The 19,134-nt window shown below is 58.5% G+C and overlaps 8 protein-coding genes across 8 annotated transcripts; 3 read left to right on the top strand and 5 right to left on the bottom strand.

Moving 5' to 3' along the window:
* Window positions 1-938: 938 nt before the first annotated feature.
* Window positions 939-2,937, top strand: BKCO1_5900068 (mitochondrial cytochrome c oxidase assembly factor; the record flags this gene model as incomplete). The annotated part of the gene is made up of 3 exons (XM_020277660.1): window positions 939-1,512; window positions 1,595-2,471; window positions 2,523-2,937. 3 exons carry the CDS (start codon window positions 939-941, stop codon window positions 2,935-2,937), a joined length of 1,866 nt encoding a protein of 621 aa, XP_020126797.1.
* Window positions 2,938-3,463: 526 nt separating this feature from the next.
* Window positions 3,464-4,671, top strand: BKCO1_5900067 (nad-binding protein; the record flags this gene model as incomplete). The annotated part of the gene is made up of 3 exons (XM_020277659.1): window positions 3,464-3,545; window positions 3,678-4,379; window positions 4,478-4,671. 3 exons carry the CDS (start codon window positions 3,464-3,466, stop codon window positions 4,669-4,671), a joined length of 978 nt encoding a protein of 325 aa, XP_020126792.1.
* A 691-nt stretch (window positions 4,672-5,362) lies between these two features.
* Window positions 5,363-6,243, bottom strand: BKCO1_5900066 (carbohydrate-binding module family 1 protein; the record flags this gene model as incomplete). Its single annotated transcript, XM_020277658.1, has 2 exons — window positions 5,363-6,049; window positions 6,112-6,243. The coding sequence occupies 2 exons, from the start codon at window positions 6,241-6,243 to the stop codon at window positions 5,363-5,365; spliced, it is 819 nt and encodes a 272-aa protein (XP_020126793.1).
* A 1,138-nt stretch (window positions 6,244-7,381) lies between these two features.
* BKCO1_5900065 (glycoside hydrolase family 6 protein) lies at window positions 7,382-8,982 on the bottom strand (the record flags this gene model as incomplete). Its single annotated transcript, XM_020277657.1, has 5 exons — window positions 7,382-8,064; window positions 8,115-8,365; window positions 8,428-8,728; window positions 8,783-8,851; window positions 8,904-8,982. The coding sequence occupies 5 exons, from the start codon at window positions 8,980-8,982 to the stop codon at window positions 7,382-7,384; spliced, it is 1,383 nt and encodes a 460-aa protein (XP_020126794.1).
* A 1,586-nt stretch (window positions 8,983-10,568) lies between these two features.
* BKCO1_5900064 (atp binding protein) lies at window positions 10,569-11,444 on the bottom strand (the record flags this gene model as incomplete). Its single annotated transcript, XM_020277656.1, has 1 exon — window positions 10,569-11,444. One exon carries the CDS (start codon window positions 11,442-11,444, stop codon window positions 10,569-10,571), a length of 876 nt encoding a protein of 291 aa, XP_020126795.1.
* Window positions 11,445-11,785: 341 nt separating this feature from the next.
* BKCO1_5900063 (s-adenosylmethionine synthase) lies at window positions 11,786-13,068 on the top strand (the record flags this gene model as incomplete). Its single annotated transcript, XM_020277655.1, has 3 exons — window positions 11,786-11,874; window positions 11,932-12,559; window positions 12,610-13,068. The coding sequence occupies 3 exons, from the start codon at window positions 11,786-11,788 to the stop codon at window positions 13,066-13,068; spliced, it is 1,176 nt and encodes a 391-aa protein (XP_020126788.1).
* A 1,810-nt stretch (window positions 13,069-14,878) lies between these two features.
* Window positions 14,879-16,153, bottom strand: BKCO1_5900062 (sas10 utp3 c1d family protein; the record flags this gene model as incomplete). Its single annotated transcript, XM_020277654.1, has 1 exon — window positions 14,879-16,153. One exon carries the CDS (start codon window positions 16,151-16,153, stop codon window positions 14,879-14,881), a length of 1,275 nt encoding a protein of 424 aa, XP_020126789.1.
* An 854-nt stretch (window positions 16,154-17,007) lies between these two features.
* On the bottom strand, window positions 17,008-19,087 carry BKCO1_5900061 (leucine-rich repeat protein; the record flags this gene model as incomplete). The annotated part of the gene is made up of 3 exons (XM_020277653.1): window positions 17,008-17,577; window positions 17,725-18,891; window positions 19,028-19,087. The coding sequence occupies 3 exons, from the start codon at window positions 19,085-19,087 to the stop codon at window positions 17,008-17,010; spliced, it is 1,797 nt and encodes a 598-aa protein (XP_020126790.1).
* Window positions 19,088-19,134: the final 47 nt, after the last annotated feature.

Here is a 19,134-nt window from a genome sequence, read left to right as displayed (position 1 = left end):
AAAAAGATATCCCTTCTTGTCGACACAGCAATACCGCCGCAGTTTGGAAGTGCGTGACAACTCAGGACAAATATGAGAAAATACTCAAAGAACAGGAAATTCATGTGTGTGCGAATTGGTCACCCGGGCTATTTATAGTCAGTGCAGGCCTAGGCAATGCTTTGCATGGAAGATTCGGACACCTCCATTAGACTGAAGACTTTATTCCCTGGGATCACCTTTTAAAGTACAGCCTGTATGGTAGTTTCTCCTATACCGTTCGTTTCCTTTATACTCCATATATTGCCCCCGCTACCGACCCAATCGGCTCTGGTCTCGTCTGTTTGCTGTTTTCCGGAGAAAGTCCTGTTTTCCTTAACCATCCTCTCTCATTTACGTTTATGCGTCTCCCTTGGTATGGAAGATCGGTTTTAGGCATCAATGGCCTTACTCTTTAAGTCTCGTAGTATGTTCCGAAAAACAGCGCCAAGCTAAGGTTTTTAAGGTCATTAAGCTAGTCTGTCTTGAGTGTCTGATATCTTATTTTTCAAAATTTTAGAGGCTTACATGAGTTTTGGTTCTCGAATTGGTTGAAGTCAGTTCAAGCGATGTCAGGACGAACATACATCGTGTCCTCATCGAGCACGAGGGACAGATTTGTAGCTGTATGTTCGAAGTTCGATGCAGTGGAATGATTGCAGCTCCCAACAATGGCAGTCATGCCATATTGCGCCTGTTGGATCCGGCTCCACTAGAAGTTTCCGAAGCTTACTGCACACTTTGACGTATTCGGTCTCATCAATCTTGCGAGCTTCTACCATAGCATCGTCACCATTCGAGACGCTATGTTTCCCTCGAGTGACGTCTAATCGTCGGGTAGGATTTCTGGGGCGGGAGCTCGGGCCGGGAGGCAGGAGCAGAAAAGGCGCGAGCTTGTCCGACACGGCAGCTCCGCAACCATGCTTCCCACGCTTCCCACCCGCTCACGAAGCCTGCTCCACGCCGCCCTCCGACCGAAGCCCTACATATGTCAATCATGCCTGCGTAGCCTCCACCAATCGCCCCGCGCCCGCCCAATTGCCCTTCAGCCCGCCGCCCGCCACCTGCACGCCGCCGCCCGCCTTCACAATGACGTCGTACCCTTCAGGAAGCAGCTCAAGGACGAGGAGCGGCGCAAGAAAGCCGAAGCCGGCAGCAAGAAGGCCAAGAAGAACAAAAACAACGAAGCAGCCGACCCGCTGCTGGAGAAGTGGGAGTTGACCGTGGGCATCGAGATCCACGCCGAGTTGAACACCGCCCGCAAGCTGTTCTCCACCGCCGCCACCTCGACCGCCGACCCGCCCAACACCCACGTCGCCCCCTTCGACGTCGCCTTCCCGGGCACCCAGCCGCACTTCCAGCCCGAGACCCTCATCCCCGCCCTGCGCGCCGCCCTCGCCCTGGGCTGCCACATCCAGCCCAAGAGCAGCTTCGACCGAAAACACTACTTCTACCAAGACCAGCCGCAAGGCTACCAGATCACCCAATACTACGGTACCCACACCCCCCTCCCACGCAGCAATCCCACCCCATCAGCACCAGCAGCATACTAACCCACGTGTCTTCCCTCCCACAGAGCCCTTCGCCCGCGACGGCCACATCACGCTGCACGCGCACGACGGCATCGACGCGCGCGACGGCGCGTCCGTCACCATCGGCATCAAGCAGGTGCAGATGGAGCAGGACACGGCCAAGACGACGGCGCAGCCGCCCGCCAAGACGCACCTGCTCGACTTCAACCGCGTGTCGCACCCGCTCGTCGAAATCATCACGCTGCCGCACATGCACCACGCGCGCACCGCGGCCGCCTGCGTGCGCAAGATCCAGCACGTGCTCAAGAACGTCGGCGCCGTCACCGCCGGCATGGAGGTGGGCGGGTTGCGGGCTGATGTCAATGTCAGCGTGCGGCAGAGGCGCGCAGGGGAGCCCGGCGGGGGGGAGCCCGGCGGGGGGGAGTACGGCGGGGGGGAGTACGGCGGGGTGAAGGGGTTGGGGCAGCGGACGGAGATTAAGAATCTGAGCAGTTTGAAGGCGGTGGAGGAGGCGATTGTGGCGGAGAGGGACAGGCAGATTGCGGTGCTGGAGGCGGGGGGCGTGGTGGAGGGCGAGACGAGGGGGTGGACGCTGGGGAGTAAAGAGACGAGGAAGTTGAGGGGGAAGGAGGGCGAGGTCGATTACCGGTACATGCCTGATCCGGACTTGGGGCCGGTGGTCGTGGGGGAGGATCTCGTGCGGCATCTGCGAGAAACGCTGCCGGCGTTGCCGGACGAGGTGGTTGATATGCTCATGGGGGATCCGAGGTATGGGTTGAGTGTGAAGGATGCGAAGACGCTGGTCGGGTTGGATGCGGGCGATCGGCTTGATTACTATCTCGATGTCGTGGAGAAGCTGAACCAGCAGATGACGGCGGAAGAGCGGGTGTCGTTCAAGGCGGGCAAGGCTGCTGGCAACTGGTACGTGTCAGGTCGTCAGCGTACTTTACACACCAAGCTAACCGACGTCAGGGTGCTTATGGAACTGGGTGGCTTGATGACCAGCGCAGATGTCGATTGGTCCGACGACATCGTCCCAGCCGAGCAGCTCGCATCCATCATCCTTCACTCGCTGCGGGGCCAGATCACGGGGCCGACTGCGAAGCAACTCCTTTCAAAGGTATTCTACGGCGACGAGCGGCCTGTCGAGCGCATCGTCGAAGAGGAGAAGCTCTTGTTGGTTCCAATGACGAGAGAAGAGTACCTGTCGTTGGTGCAGGAGGTGCTCAACGACAACCCAGACACGATCACGGCAATCAAGGAGAAAGGGCAGACTGGGAAACTCATGTTTCTTGTGGGGCAGACGGTGCGGCGGGGAGATGACGGCAGGGTTGAGGCGAAGAAGGTGGAGGAAGTGCTGAGGGAGTTGCTCGAGATACCCGCGTAAAGAGTGAGAAAATGTAGCATTCGTCGAGGTCAAGCTGGGGCAGACGTGCTTGAGCAGTGGTATCAAACATCAAAACTTCGAGGCAGAAGGCTGTAAAAACCAAACCGGGTACTGAGCTACCTCGGCTGGCAAAGCGCAACGCTCCGCCGTCCGAGGGCCTGAGATTTCCGTGGGGAGCTAATCGAATGCGGAAGGTGGGGGAGGGGCTGATTGGCGTCGGGCGAGGATGATGAGCGACGAAGCAGACGCCAGCCCGCGGCCCGAAGCAGCTAACAGGGCAAGCTTCAACCGTGACGTGATTGACGGCTCGAAGCACAATTGTCATCACACCCCACCTTTTAGATCCCGCCGACGTGAGGGGGGAGGCATGGCATAATGACTGGTGCTATTTGACTCACAAAGAGCCCGCTTCTTTCTCGCACAAAACCCAATCCAATCTCCAAGCTCTCTTCCCAGCTTGCCTCAATCCATTGACTCTCGTGCAACCCTCCGTACCTCAGCGCCACCACGACCAAGACAACCAGCCATGGACCCCACCACCACCGTCGACCCGAACAACATCCTCAGCGCCAAAGGCCTAGTCGTCGCCATCACCGGCGGCGGTAGCGGTACGCAAAAACAACAACAACAACAAAAACACTTGCCTCCCTCCCCCTCCTCCCCCCCTTCCCCCCACACCCAGCAGCTCCCGCATCTCAACCCCAACTCCAACTAACCACTTCCCCCCCCCACCTCCCCAGGCATCGGCCTCGCCATGGCCTCGGCCATCGCCCAAACCGGCGCCAAACGCATCTACCTCCTCGGCCGACGCGCCGACGTGCTCTCCACCGCCGCCGCGACCCTCAACGCCAAAGTCTCATCGTCCACCGACAACCCCATCGTCATCGCCCTCCCCACCGACGTCACCTCCCGCGCCTCGGTCGCCGCCGCCGCCGCGCGCATCGAGCGCGACGTCGGCCACCTCGACGTCCTGATCAACAACGCCGGCAAGACGGGCCCGCCGAACAAGGCGGCGCTGGAGGCGGCGAGCGTGGCTGAGCTGCAGGATGTGCTGTTGACGGGGTTTGCGGATGGAAACGATGGTGGCGATGGCGAATGGCTCGACACGCTGCGCGTCAACACGGCGAGCGTGGCACTCGTGTCGGCGGCGTTTTTGCACCTGTTGGACGCGGGGAACGCGCGGCGGGGGTGGGAGGCGGGGAGGGTGGAGGGGGGGAGGACGAGGGGCCGGGGGAAGGTTGAGGCAGGTGGGGGAGAGGTTGATGGGGGCGATTTGAGGCTCAGTCAGATTGTGACGGTGGCGAGTATTGCGGGGTTCAATCGGCAGGTCACGGCGGGGGTGGCGTACAGCGCGAGCAAGGCGGCGGCGGTGCATGTGGGGAAGATGTTGGCGACGTTGTTGGCGCCGTGGGGGGTGAGGAGTAATGTCATTGCGCCGGGTGGTGAGTTGGTGGTCTCTTTTTTTGCGCTCTCTCTCTCTCTCTCTCTCTCTTTTGATGAGCGGTGGGGAGCCTGTGCTGACTGCGTGTCGAAATATCAGTGTATCCGAGCGCCATGACGGGTGAGCACGACCAGGAGTATCCGATCAACCAGGTCCCGGCGGGGAGGAAGGGCTCGTTTGACGACATCACTGGCTTGATCTTGTATATGGTGGGCAAGGGCGGTTCTTACCTCAACGGCTCGGTGCAGGTGACAGATGGTGGGCGGCTGAGTGGATTCCCGTCGACTTACTAGTGCGTGTGCCTTGATGATGTTTTGTACGGTGCTGGTTTAGATGTTCGGGGAGAGAATGTGTTGACCTCTAGAATGGCAGTAGAAATGAAATTGAGGGCAGAAGTAAGCTAAGCATACTGACATGCGAGTGGCTGTAAATTTCAAATGTAGAGCTTACAGGGGCGAGAAATCTTTTAGCATCTCTCCGGTGAGCCGCAATACCTGTTCAACGTCCTGGAGACTGGAAGAGTATGGGTCAGACTTCAAGTTCTGGCTAGGACATGATTCCTGTCGCTCAAGTTTCGAAAGGTAGGCAAAGGAGAGCAAAGAGTTTTTTTGAACACTTGATATTATCAAGGACAAAAAGGTTCACCGCAAACGGTTCGTCGTTACGTTACCATCATCATTTTCCAGTTATGTACGTACATATCGACTCGATCAAAGATAAAAGTATCAACAAGAACTGAACCCCCACTTCAGCAACCACCAAACCCATATCTCGTACTCCTCACAAACATCGTGAGTAACATTCATTGAGCTTCGTACAGGCGTACCTGCTCTCGCAGTGTCGCGGTCGCTGCAAGCAAGGTAGTCATCTCAAGCGTAGTCGCGGAGACAAGAGGCGTCATGGAGACGCTAGGCTGCTTGGTAGTCGTCAGGTCAGCAGTGGTCGCCTCGGTGGAGCAAAGCAAAGAGGAGGCATTCCCCGAGGTCAGGAAGAAGAAGAAGAAGAAACACGCTCACCAGCCGGACCCACGACACTCGTGGTAATATCGCCCGTCTCGACATAAACGCCGCTAAAGTACCAATCCTCCGCATCCTCGGTATCATAGCCGCTCCTCGGCAGCCTCAACACGCCGAGATGCCAATCCGCGCCATTGCTGCTCGTGCTGGCCGCAACAGGCTCGACAACGCGCTCGAGCGCATCGCTGCCGACGCTGTGCCAGAACGCGACGGTCTGGCCAGCAAAGTCGATCTCGTACGCGACGTTGTGCCAGACGTCAGCCTCCCACTCGACGGCCCACTTCGACACGCCGCCGACCATCCACTGGAGGTTCGTGTTGGTCTCGCCGCTGGCGCCGCTGATCCAGCCGTACTTGAGCTCCGTGAAGTGCGACTCGAAGAAGTTGACCTGGTGCTCGTGCGCGGCGGACGGCGCGTTGGTGGCGCTGCGCGAGACGGAGAAGTGGTAGAAGACGGTGCCGGCGGCGATGGCGGCCGTCGTCTGCGGGATCAGCTCCGTGCGCCACATGTCGCTGTTCCATTTGGCGGTGGGGTCGATGGTGATGCGCGCGCCTTGGGTCGAGGCCGTGTCGGCCGGGTTCTTGTACGACGGGGAGAGGTTGACGTAGTCGGTGACGTCGCCGGTGCCGTGGATGTAGTATTGGTAGGGGCCGACCTGTTGTGCAGGGAGGGAGGGTTAGGAAAGGGGGGTCGAGGTTTGGGAAAAAGGTGACGGACTTGGTTCGACCAGGACCAGTTGTTCAGGTCGGCCGACGAGTTGAAGTCGTTGAATCGGCCGTCCCAGATGACGGTGCCTGCGGTGGCGGAGCCCGCGAGGGTCGCGGCGGCGAGGAGGGTGTGGCCGAGCATGGCGAGCGAGTGGAACTGAAGTATCTTGTCCAACAGGACTGAAGTAGATGTGACGAGAGAACGAAAGGCAAGTGGGGCCACAAAGAAGAAAGAAGCAGCGGAAAGTCCCTACACTAGACACCAGCGGGAGGTGTGCCCAGCCGTGGTCAAGCTATCTTATACTTGCACCTAAGCCGGGCAAAAGACGACAGAATTGCTGAAAATGCCGTTAGATTGCAAGCATTGAGCATGTCTCGCAGCGCTTTGTTTCCCGACGAGGCCGTGAGGCCGGACATCAAGCTAACGGAGCGGTGTAGCCGCATTTCCTGAGTACAATACGGCCCGGCCATGTCCGAATATACAGAATACAGAGCACTGGCCAGGCCGACAGCATGTGCATGCAGCTTGCGAACAATGCGTTTTTTAAAAACACTGATAAAGTTGCTGGCCGATTGGCATGAACGGCACAGGGTGCACACGGAGCGCCACGGTCCACATCCCTGCATAAATTTTAAGCATAAGTCGCAAGCATCAGTGGACTTTAGCCGTCCGTCGGCATCGCGGACCGTAGGCGCTGGAGATCCGCCTCGGGTTGATTAAACCACGCCACGATCTGCTCCCGGCTGCGGGAACATGGTGCTGCTGGGCCGGCAGGTGGGACGGCGGTAAAAAACGTGGCTATTACTTTCGCCACACCAGCCCCTATTGAGCTCGTGATATGGCCCACAGCCCGTGGAGAAGTGCGGAGCGTTGACGGAAGTCGACGACGAAGCTTGTTCCACGCGAGAACGGTCGAGCTTTGCCGAGCCCCCCGCTTTACCACATCTGTCAAACGTCAAACCGTGTCCTATGTCACGACGGAGATTTGCACGGATGGCGGTGAATAATAGCTGCAGTGCGAGCCGTGATTGTCGTGCTGGCCTCCATGGCGCTGTCTAGACCGGATGCCCTCGGATGCCATCAGACTGACAGTTTTCGAGCCGTGTGTATCAGATTCACCAGTGCCAGAATCACGGCGGCAAATTCAAATGCAGGGAAAAGCTTGATTTCCAACAGAATGGACAAATGTTGCAAAGATATTCACACGAAGAATGTAAAGAACGAGCGAATGCTCTCCTGAAAATCACTCCTTCCAACAGCGCCCCACTTCTCAGCCCATCTAGAAAGCCGGGTCGGCGTTCGTGAGAAGCTGGACGAAGTAGTCCTGGAACCAGGTGCCGGCCTCAGGCGCAGGCTTGAGCGCGCTGTTGGCGCCGCAGTGCGAGTCGTAGCGCGTCGCCGACGTGTCCGAGGTGCCGTCAGCCTCGCCGCCAGGCTTGACCCAGACAATGGCATCGAGCAGCGGATCGTCCGTCTCGGTGGTCGGGCGCAGACCGAAGCCGGTGCCCTTGACGTTGCACCAGTCACCCCACGCCTCCTGCGCCGTGGGCTGCTTGCCGGAACGGCCCTGGTCGACGATGAAGTGCGCGGGGTAGCCGGCCGAGTCGAGCAGCGGCCCGAGGGCGTTGATGAACCGCTTCTCGTCGCAGATGGTGCTGCCCTGCGTGTACGACGGGCACGTCGCGATGCTCCACGCGTTGTAGTTGGACACGTTCGTCGCCAGTCCGCGCACCGCCTTCGGGCTGCCCGCTGCCTTGTACACCTCCGCGAACAGGTCCGCCGTCGGCTGCTGGTTAGCAGGCCAGCCCAGCCAGCCTGCGTGGCCCGCATCGAGGTACATGGCCACGTTGTCGAGGTTGAGCGCCTTGATCGCGTACTCGATGCTCTCCTTGTACGCCGATTCCGCGTTGGCGCACTTGGCCACGTTCAGGTTGGTCACCAAGTTGGCGAGGGAGTCGGGTTCTACGAGTGGAAATGAGCATATCTCATGGGAAACTTCGGGGTGAACATACCAATGACCAAGGTGAAGAAGACATCGGGGTAGGCATTGACCTTCTTGACAATCTCATCGATGTACTCCGTCTTGTAAATGTTCACGCCATCGTCGGCGATGGCGAGCTCTCCGTTGGAAGCAGCGGCTGCGCAGTCGCGGTCTGGAAGGTCGTACACTACCAGGGGCAGAGTCAACTTCGCGCCAGCCGCGTTCTTGGTCTGCACGTCCTTGGCGAAATCGTCAATCATGGGAATCTTGGCCCGCGTGTCCCTGGATCAGAAATCAGCTTACTGTCGCACCGACCGAACCTGTTCCAGAATGAAGAAACTTACAGCCAGTAGAAGCTGGGGATATCGGCAACCTTGGTGGCCTTGGCTGCCAGCTCGGTGCTGCCAGCGGCTTCCAGGGATGGGACAGCACTGCTGATAACCTCGGACGAGTAGTACGCGTTGGCGTAGAAGCTGTAGCCAGCAAGCGGGTTGGCAGTGTCGGCGAGCTGCGTCGTTGCGGTTGCGCCCGTGGTAGTGGCTCCGGCGGCGCTCGTGCTCGTCTTCAGCGTCGTGGGAGCTGCAGTCGCTGCAGTCGTTGCGGCGCCGGTAGTGGCGGCAGCTCCGGGCAAGCACTGGCTGTAGTCTGTCTTCTGTCAGACGGTCTAGCTTTGCAATTAAGACAGAAGAAGGAACCTACACTCATTGACCTTGGAGCAGGCGTAGCCTGAAACGCACGTGGTGTCTCCGGTCCAGTCCGAACCGCCACCTGTGGAGTGTGAGATGCCATGTTCAAGATTGTGCAATCATCTTCGACTTACACTGAGCATAAGCAGCGCCGGCAGCTGCGTAGGCAGACGGCAACACAGCCGCGAGGGCGAGGGCTGCAGATTGCTTCATCTTGTCGAGAAAGAGTGACGAAAGTAAACCTGTCCTTGAGAATTGGCCGTACGGACTTTGTTCGAAGGCGGCTGGCCGAGTACGACAGAGCAAGTGCGAGGCTCTGTTTTATATTGCATGGCATATGCACAGCTCATGGCGGCGTCCGGAGCGCTGAACCGAATTTCCGGTGCTAATAGGCTCAGCTCCCGTCACAATGGCGCCGCCATCCAGTTTCAAAGCTCAATCAAGAAGCTTTCGAAGGGGCCGCAGCTCTTTCGGGAACATGATTCTTAGCCTGCCGGTGCTGAGAGTAGTCCACGTCTGACACGGACGGTGGCTGCGGTGGAGCAATTGACAGCCGGGAATTCCGGATAGAGCCATGTTCACAGGAGCATGCATAGCCGATCCAATGGCAGCAGATCGGAGCATGAAACAAGCGGGTCCGTGGTATGCTGGCTGATTGTGGAAACCGGGCTAAGACTGAATCGCGGCCAAGTCAACGGAGCGTGACACCACCTGATGGCAAAAGCAGTGGGATGAGCCGCCGGAGCCCGCGGCCTCGCACCCGACCAAGGAAATTAAATGACAGGACGCACGCGAAGGATGTGACTTATTCGTGGCTATAGCAGCGACCAAAGAAGAAGAGGCCTAGCCAGGTGAAGACGATCCCCAATTGTTTGGGGTTAATTAAGCTTGACGGGTAAACGGCGTGGTCCTGCTACCCCGCCTCCGAGCCACATCGCCAATCGTACCTGCGTCCGACCGTGGCTCTCTGTTCTGACTCACTTGGCAACGTCGATTCGCTGCTCTGTCATCGTTCAAGGCTGCTTGCCGTTGCTGCTTTTGGCACGGCGTGCCTGCATGAGATTACGGGCGTTTCTTTTGCTGATGCTGCTCAAATCAGCCATTCACCAATCATCCGAGAGTCGAGATCAGGAAGGCATTCCAGCAGCCACTTTTCGTCATCAAGGATCGCGCAACGTGACTGTTGCGCGAAGATCATCTGCTGTGTGAGCCCGAACCGGGACACGCCAGAGTACACGGTCTGGTCGCACCAACGTAAACAGCCGAATCCGCACTGAGGAATGCTACAGCCACCGGCTCGGCATCCGATTTACGCATCCGTCCAGAAGTGCAGTACCAACACCCGCTGCCGTGGTCAAAAGCGCACAGTGTCACCACGGATGGAAAACACGAGAGCCTGTGCGTGCTGGAGAGCTTGGCGGATGTCTAGGAGGCGCCAGAAATCTCGTTTTCGATGATCCGGCCGTGGCAAAAGTTTGAAAGGTTTGTATGCAATCTTGGAGACTACCAGATTCTTCCCAGCCGTCATGTGCTGGCTTGCGAAGTTGTGTCACCCACACTGACGATTTCCGTTGGTGGAAATGGGAGGATACAATTAGACTGAAGACGCCATCCACTTACGTGGTGATGCAAGTGGGCAACTGGCAATGCGGAGCGCCGTCCGATGCCCCCATCAGCTCGTCCTTTTAACCTTTCGAATCGGCCCTCGTCCCCCCTCTTGGTATCCAGAAACGCCATTGCTATGCCCAACTCTTGAACTTCACCCGAAACTCCCAACCATGCATTACGTCTCAACCCACTCAACTGTCATCCATGCCCGTATCGATCTCGTCTAGCGGCTCATGCGGCTCTTGCGCTTCATGGTATTGTATAGCGTCGTCGATGTAGCTGAGGATTGCGTTCACGCTGTCCTCATCCTGCACGTTGAGCTTGAGGAAAGAAACCATGCTGAAGTCATCGATCAGTCCCGCGACCGCCTTGTTCAGTCTGTTGAACGAGGAACCCGTCATGACGCTCTCGGTCGCAGCCGGGTCGCCGGCGCTCTCGAACTCGAGCTTGTGGGCCGGATCGTCTTCCATCAAGCCAGCGTCCGGGGTGATGAAGCGCTTGAGCTCGCGCTTGGCCAGCTGGTCCTTGACCAAGTCCATCTTGCTCAGGACGTTGATGTGCGGCATTTCCAGCATGAGCATGGCACTCATGGCGGAGAGGGTGCCGGCGAAGAACTTGGCGCGGTCGACGACGAAGGTGGCCTCGAGCAGATAGGCGGCGCACATGTTGATGTTGAGCGAGCCGCGCATGAGGTGCTTGACGAGGGCGGGCAGAATGGGAACGTGCGTGTACAGCTCGATCTGGCCGGGCATGTCGATGACGATGAGGTACTCTTCGGTCACTTCCTCGAGCGGCTCGGTCAGAAAGTCCAGGTTCTCGAGCAGGAACTCGAAGCAGTAGATGAGGCCGCCGTTGGGGCCGAGGCCCATCTCCTCCATGACATCCTCGAGGCTGATCAGGTCCTTGATGTCGACATCGGGCTCGTACGCAAAGTCGTCGGCGGCGGGGTCGAGGTTGATGTAGAAGCAGGAGCGCTTGAGGGTGCGCAGGTGCTGGATCAGGGCGGAGCAGAAGGTGCTCTTGCCGGCGCCGGCCGGGCCCATGACCAGAGTGCCGAACTTGCTCATCGTCGCGGTCGGATGCGGGGAGTTTTGGTCGAGTAGCGCTCACATGCGGCGACCGAGCAGCGACGCCGGCGACTTTTTGCGCCGCTTGCGCCCGGCGACGGCGCCAGGCGGCGACACGTGCGGGCAGAAAACCACCGGAGCGGCAGGCGGTGAGCGAAAAAATGGCGGGATGAGGTGCTTTGCGCCCGGCAATTAAAGGTCGGCTTAGCGTCTTGCCCAGCGCCATTGTCTTCTTTTCCCCTCCTCCACCCACCTTCTCTCCTCCTCATCCTCTCCTCCACCGCCACCCAGCACTCTTCTCTCCTCGCTCTCGCGCGCTTCGCTTTCTCGCAGCCGTCACCATGGTTTCCGTTCCCAATGGCACCGCCCCCAAGGGCACCTTCCTCTTCACCTCCGAGTCGGTCGGCGAGGGCCACCCCGACAAGATTGCGTATGACTCCGTTGCGCCGCACTCCAGCGCGCCTTCGTTTGGCTGACGTCTCTGCAGCGACCAGGTCTCCGACGCCATCCTCGACGCCTGCCTTGCCGAGGATCCCCTCTCCAAGGTTGCCTGCGAGACTGCCACCAAGACGGGCATGATCATGGTCTTCGGTGAGATCACCACCAAGGCCCACCTGGACTACCAGAAGGTCATCCGCGGCGCCATCAAGGACATTGGCTACGATGACTCGGCCAAGGGCTTTGACTACAAGACCTGCAACGTCCTTGTCGCCATCGAGCAGCAGTCGCCCGACATCGCCCAGGGTCTCCACTACGAGCAGGCTCTCGAGCAGCTCGGCGCCGGTGACCAGGGTATCATGTTCGGCTATGCCACCGACGAGACCCCCGAGATGCTTCCCCTCACCATCCTCCTGTCGCACAAGCTCAACTCTGCCATGACCAAGGCCCGCAACAGCGGCGAGCTTCCCTGGCTCCGTCCCGACACCAAGACCCAGGTCACCGTCGAGTACGAGCACGACGGCGGTGCCGTTGTCCCCAAGCGCGTCGACACCGTCGTCGTCTCTGCCCAGCACTCCGAGGACATCTCCACCGAGGAGCTCCGCAAGGAGATCAAGGAGAAGATCATCAAGCAGGTCATCCCCGCTCACCTCCTTGACGACAAGACCGTCTACCACGTAAGTCCCCAACCGTACTCTGTTGGCATTTCCCGCTGACCCCTCTACAGATCCAGCCCTCTGGTCTTTTCATCATCGGTGGTCCCCAGGGTGATGCCGGTCTGACTGGCCGCAAGATCATCGTCGACACCTACGGTGGCTGGGGTGCCCACGGTGGTGGTGCCTTCTCCGGCAAGGACTACTCCAAGGTCGACCGCTCGGCCGCCTACCTGGCTCGCTGGATCGCCAAGTCCCTCCTCAAGGCCGGCCTCGCCCGCCGCGCCCTTGTCCAGCTCTCGTACGCCATCGGTGTCGCCGAGCCCCTCTCTCTCTTCGTCGAGACCTACGGCACCTCTGACAAGACGTCCGACGAGCTTGTCGAGATCATCCGCAACAACTTCGACATGAGGCCCGGTGTCATCGTCAAGGAGCTTAACCTCACCAACCCCATCTACAACCGCACCGCCAAGAACGGTCACTTCACCGACCAGTCCTTCACCTGGGAGCAGCCCAAGGAGCTGAAGTTCTAAGCTCAAGAACTCCGTGCTTAATTTTCCTTCCTGCTTCTTCGCAATGAACATTTTCAAGTTGACGACTCAACGTCTTGTCAACACTACGCGGTAACGACTGATGTTATCTTTTCAACAAACAAAACGGCGTCAGGGATCATCTAAAAGAGAAAAATCTTTCTTGGGTTTTTGGGCAAGATACCACCTGTCAACAGTATTCAACATAGACTCTCTAGAAGTTTAACGCTGCAATATGCGCAAGCGCTGCAAAGTATTGCAGATGGAATAAGAGAGAAAGAAGAGCACTTCTTCAACAATTTTTTTTTTTTAGTTTATTTTTTCCGCCAAAGATCAATCAAAAGCGTCGGCGTTTGGGAGGGGGTTCTTTCAACACGAATTCTCCACGGAACGCTCAAGCTCTTCACACAAGTTTTTGGAGGAAAAAAACGTTCATTCTACTGGGTGGGTTTACTCTGTAGTAGATCGGTGGTAGTGGGGCACGCGTTTGGGGGACATGCCTCGCCGAGAGAAACAATGAATGAAAGTGTTGAAAAAAAGGAACGTTCCCTTTGTCTTGATCATTGACAATGTCTGCTACTCCTATCCCTCCCGGACTTGATCTCTCTCGGCGCTTTCCATCAGTAGCAAAGCATACTTTGCTTCTTAGTGCAGGAGGGGGTCACCGGACTTGGGCACGGGTCGAAGGATGGTTATGCGGAAAGGATTTCCAATATTGTAGACGCGTCTAGTCGCAAACCAGTGTCCAAATGCGTTTGCATTTTTGCTTTTTGCTGAATGATGGTGAAAGGGGAAGAATCAATCAGTGGATTCACGACGCGGGAACACTGCGGGAGTGGGGGACTTATTTTACTCTATGAAATTATCAAAGTTTGGAAGGATTGACTGTAGAAAAAACATCGTTCTAGTCCGGACCGCGCTTTGAGATCCCAAGTCCCCTATTGTTTTTTTTTTCCGGCTATGAGGGATAGATTCGTCAAGACAGACGCGGTATAGGAAGTAAAAGAAAAATCAAAAAGGGAAAATTAACAACATAGACTGCCCGGGAAATTTGCATTGCGGAGTTTCAAATGGCCGGAAAACACTAGAGAAAAAAACCAATACCGGGAGTTGGGGAGCGGATGTATATTCACGGCGTACTAGACGAATAGCATAGGTAGCAGCGTTCGACCAGCAAGCGTTTCACGGCATGGGGCTTGGGTCGGAGGGCATGTCCGGCTATACAGCCAGAATCGTGGTCTGAATTCACGCCTCACGTAAGGAGCCACAGCCGTTTTGCAGCATGATGCAACTTTGCTCCAATTGATATCACAGCGGGTGGTGCAATAGTTTGACTCTCCTAGCCTTACTCCCTAGGATGAATATATTGCAGTTTACGTAGGCAACTCAACTGCATCCTCCCTTCGTACGTGGACGTGTTTTTGACGCCGGACAAGTTCGTCCTGACATTAGATGCAACTACCGACGTAGGAGTTCACGGCCCTCTGGTGGACTTTGTCGAGCTCGAATCTTCTCTCACCTATTACAATGACTTCACCGATCGTTCGTCTTTCACTTCGGACACGAACCCGAGAAGGAAGAAACAACATGGCCTTTTTGTTGGGTATCTCCCAATCCCTACAGCAACTTTTATATATACCGACCTGCAAAGCAAAAGTCCCTCTTCACAATTGCATCCCCGAGTCAAACGCCGACAGATGCCACAAAAACCTCTGCCCAGCAAAACACACGCAGCACCCCAGCCTGCCCAGGCCGCAGAAGCAGCAAAGAAAAAGAAAGAAAGAGAACAAGACCCACCCCACAGCACCTACTACTACCTCCTCCTATTCACCACCTTCCTCCTCTTCGCAAACATAGCCCCCGCCTCCGCCCCACCGCCACCATCCCCCCTCGGCCCATCCTCCACCGCCCTCTTCCTACTCCTCTCCAACGCCCCCCTCGTCGACCCCCCCCTCTCCCCCCCCTTCCTCGTAAGCCGATCGATCCTCTCCACCCCCGCCCCCAACTCCCGCCACTCCTCCCCACCATACTCGCTGCGACCGCGATCCCGCGCCGCCTTCGCCTTCGCCCGCTCCTTCTTCCCGACCGCGGGCAGGCGCACGAAATTCGTCTCCTCGTACGCGCGGCGCTCGGCCTCGGCGGCGCGGTCGCGCGCCGACGCGACGCGCCGCCCGCCGTCGACGACGTTGGAGCCGATGCTGGGCTGCGCGACGGGCGCGGCCGAGAGGTGCTCGGCGACGAAGTCGTCGATGGCGCCGGCGCGGCGGGGGTGGCGGCGGTCGTCTTCTTGTTGTTTTTCTCTGCCGTGGCGGGGGAGGTCGGAGGGCATGGAGGTGGCGGTGATGCGGGGGGGGCGGTAGATCGCCGAAGCGTCGTCCTCGCCCTTCTTGCGGCGACTCTGCTTGTCGGCGGCGGAGCCGGCGGCGTCGTTGTTTCGGGCGCTGCTGCTGCTGCCGCCGTTGCGGCGCGCGAAGCCGAGGGGGTTGGGGCGGTAGGCGAGCTCGTCGATGTCGGAGGCCGAGGCGGCGGGGTCGGAGTCGGAGGCCGAGTCTGAGGCTGCGTCGGAGTCGCTGCCGCTGCCGTCGTCCTCCGCCGCCGTCTTCTTCTTCTTGCCCGTCGACGACGACGACGACTTCGACTTCTTGAGCGCCTCCTCCTCCGCCCTCGCCGCGTCGTCTGCCGCCCGCACCACCTTGTCGATCTGGTACTTGAGCTTGCCCTCGAGCGGCCGCGCGCCCTTCTCCAGGTACAGCCGGAGCTCGCACAGCTTCTTGACGACGTCTTCGACATTCTCCTTGTCCCCCTCGTCTTTGTTGCCGCTGTCGGACGTCGCCTTGTTGTTCCGCAGCTTCAGCAGGATCAGGAAGACCAGGTTCTGCAGGTACGACAGCAGCAGCTCGTTTTTGACGTCTAGCAGCGAGATGCCGTCTTTGGGCAGGAGCGGCGAGAAGGAGGACGCGTCATTGTCGTCGTCGCCATCCGCGCTGTTGTTGTTGAGGGAGGGCACCGGTTCGGCGGCGGAGGTGAGCGACGCCGTGAGGTTCGACAGCAGCGACGGGAGGGATGTGTCGAGTTTTGCGGCGGCCATGTTTGTCCTTTTGAAACCCTCAGGTAGGGTTTGTGGGATTCGGAATTTGTATATGTGCAGGAAGCACCCGTTGCGTGCGAGAGGAGAGTGGGTTCGGCGCTTTGCGCGCGTTGTGTGGCGTTTGTGGTGTTCTTCGCGGTCTGCCTTCTTCCCTCGGGAATTTTTTGTGATGAGAAACACGCCAGGGTTCGCACTAACGGCAGAATCCCAGACTTTTTGCTGACTAACAAACATCTGCACACCGCCTTTGTGCGAAATCGTGGCCGAACCTCTACATTGGTCGCGGAGTAATTGTCATAGTCGTTACAAGGTCATGTAGCTTTCACTCACATTTTCATCTTACATCCTGCATGCTATGAGCGCATGCTGTAATGGATTGATGTCATCTCCCTGCTGACTCCCTGCGCCCCCAATACCAACAGCTACTACCGAGTCATCTCTTCGCAGTCGGTGCAGAGGTCCAAATAGTAGCCATTATAAATGGGATATCACCCCGCCTAACTCCAATCCAGATTTACCTAGGAAAGCAAAACACCAGCTTTCCAAACAAGAAACAGGATTAAAAAAAAACAGGGAAATGCGCGCGCCATGATCCACACACCCCAACCTGAACGATGCTGCAGCAGTAAACGAAAAAGCTGGGAAAAGATGTCCCCATCCCTCCCCCCAAGCTCAGCGCCAGCCCAATATGCACTTTTGTTGTCGTTGTCGGAAAACCAGCCAGCCAAACCGAAAGCGAACAAAAAAAACCAGAACGACAACCCCTACCTACTCTTACATTCCCGCCCCGCCTCCCTCCTCCCGTCCCCCGCCTCCCCCAACCACTCACCCACCCACTCACTCGATCCAACTCATCAATTCGCCAACCACCCCACCCCCATCCCGACCCCCATGTCCTCGCCCCCCGACGGCATCTTCCTCGCGCGCGCCAGCCCGAAATCCAGCACCTCGCTCCTCGGCTCGACGTATTCCCTCAGCCTTCCTTTCACGCCGACCGCCAGCGGCGCTTCCTCGCCGAACGGCCCCACCTGCCTCCCCTTGACGAAGACGAGCTGCGTCGCGGCGCCGAGGCGGCCGGCCTCGTCGTCGTTGAGGACGTGGGCGAGGGCGGCGTCGGTGCTGCCGAAGGCGATGAGGTTGAGGTGGGACCAGCGGGGGGAGCGGTGGTGGTGGGTGTGGGTCTGGCTGGGGTTGTGAGGATTGTGGTGGTGGTGGTGGTGGTCGACGGCGGTGATGACCGAGTCGGTGTCGGAGGTGGTGTCGGAGGAGGCGGGGTGGGGGTGGTGCGAGTAGAGGATGGATTGGGCGACGTTTTGGACGAGGAGGGCGTAGATGTTGCGGGGGAGGGGGCCGAGGCTGTTGTTGTTCTTGGGCCAGGTGGTGATGTTGAGGGAGACGAGTTGGGGGAGGTAGTTGAGGGCGCTCTGTTTTGGTTTTCGGTTAGTTGGTTGTTGGAGGAGCGAGAGGGAGACGGGGCGCCGGTGTCTGGATGGATGCGAGATGAGGGACGGAGCGGCATTGTGCCGGAGCTTGCTGTAGGTTGAGGGTTGGTTGGTTGGGGCTTAGCTTACCTCGAAGGCGGCGAAGCTGTCCGTCTTGTCCGCGACGATGCTGGTCGCCGGGAAGCCGACGGACAGTTGTTCCAACTCGGTGCATTCCCTGCAAATGCTCTCGAAATCCATGGGGCTGTACACGAACTCGTCCTCCAGCAGGTCTGCCGCGTTGGCGTGTACGTTGAGCAGCTTCAATGTCTTGCCGTGCCTGCTGATGCCCGCCGCGGCAGGCAGCTCCTTGACGTTGCTGATGTCGATGGTGATGGCCTTGAGGCCGGTGACGAGGCACAGGAAGTTGTCCAGGGCGTGCAGGGCATCGCTCTCGCGGTTGTCCTCGTGCTTGAACTCCAGCGTCTCGAGGTTGCGCGGAAGCTTGGTCGGCTTGCTCAGCTCCGCAAACAGAGTGCACGCGCCGGGGCAGTCGAAAACGGCCAGCTTCTTGAGCGTGGAGAACTTGATGGCGCGGCACCACGTCTCTGCCGAGTACCGCAGGTGCACCTTCTGCAGCGTGAGCTCCGTGAGGGCCAGGGGCTTGCAGTGCTCGAGGGGAATCATGTGCCCAAACAGCCTCGAGGTGATCAAGCCGGGTCCGGTGCTCGAGTCATGCAGCTCACGAGGCGAGAAAGGGCTTACGGCGGGGTGGAAGCTGGCATTGACAATGAGCTTGTCGACCTTCTTGTTCTTGCGCAGCAGGATGTTGCACAGATCCAGCACCTCTCCGCTGTCGGGGTACAGGCCCAGGGTGCGCGTGTGCTCAGCGATGTGCTCCAGATCGCCCGAGTGTTCGAGCTGGTCGAGGATGTTCTTGTCGAGCGAGATGCCCTCCAGCCAGTTCATCTGGCGCTGCTTGCGGTACAGCAGCAGCAGGTTCTCGGCCGAGAAGGGCTGCCATGGGTGCCAGGAGAATCTCTCGAGGATGTTCTCGGGCAGGAATTCCAGGATCATGCGCACGGCAAAGTGGGCCTGCTGCAGCTGGTTGCGCTTGTCCTCGACCTCGGCAAGGTAGATGTGCAGGCGGCGGATGTAGTTCAACCCGATGTTGCGGGGGTTGAGGAAAGCGCCCAGATTGAGGTCAGCCGTGCTGCCCACGTTCAGCGTCACCTCGCGGTACAGATTGCGCACCGCGATCTGGTGCAGCTGCTTGCACGAGAGGGACAGGCTCTTGAGGTCCGTAGGCCGGAGGACCTGTAGCGTTGGCGGCCAAATCGTCAGCAGGGCCCTGCCATCATGGGTGCCACGCGGCACAGCAAAAGCGCATGGGTGGCGTGCGGGGTCTGCACGGCGCCTGGCTGGCTGGCTGGGCTTCGGCGGTTGGACTTACATAGTCGACTATCATGGCCCATATCTCAATCGAGAGGCCGGTGGCCTTGGTCAACGGCATCTTGGCTTGTGCCAGGTGGCTGGAGCAGCAGTGAAGACTGGAGAGAA

This window comes from Diplodia corticola (genome assembly GCF_001883845.1).
Source record: "Diplodia corticola strain CBS 112549 chromosome Unknown scaffold59, whole genome shotgun sequence".
Taxonomy (NCBI): domain Eukaryota; kingdom Fungi; phylum Ascomycota; class Dothideomycetes; order Botryosphaeriales; family Botryosphaeriaceae; genus Diplodia; species Diplodia corticola.
This window is presented reverse-complemented; position numbering and strand designations above follow the sequence as displayed.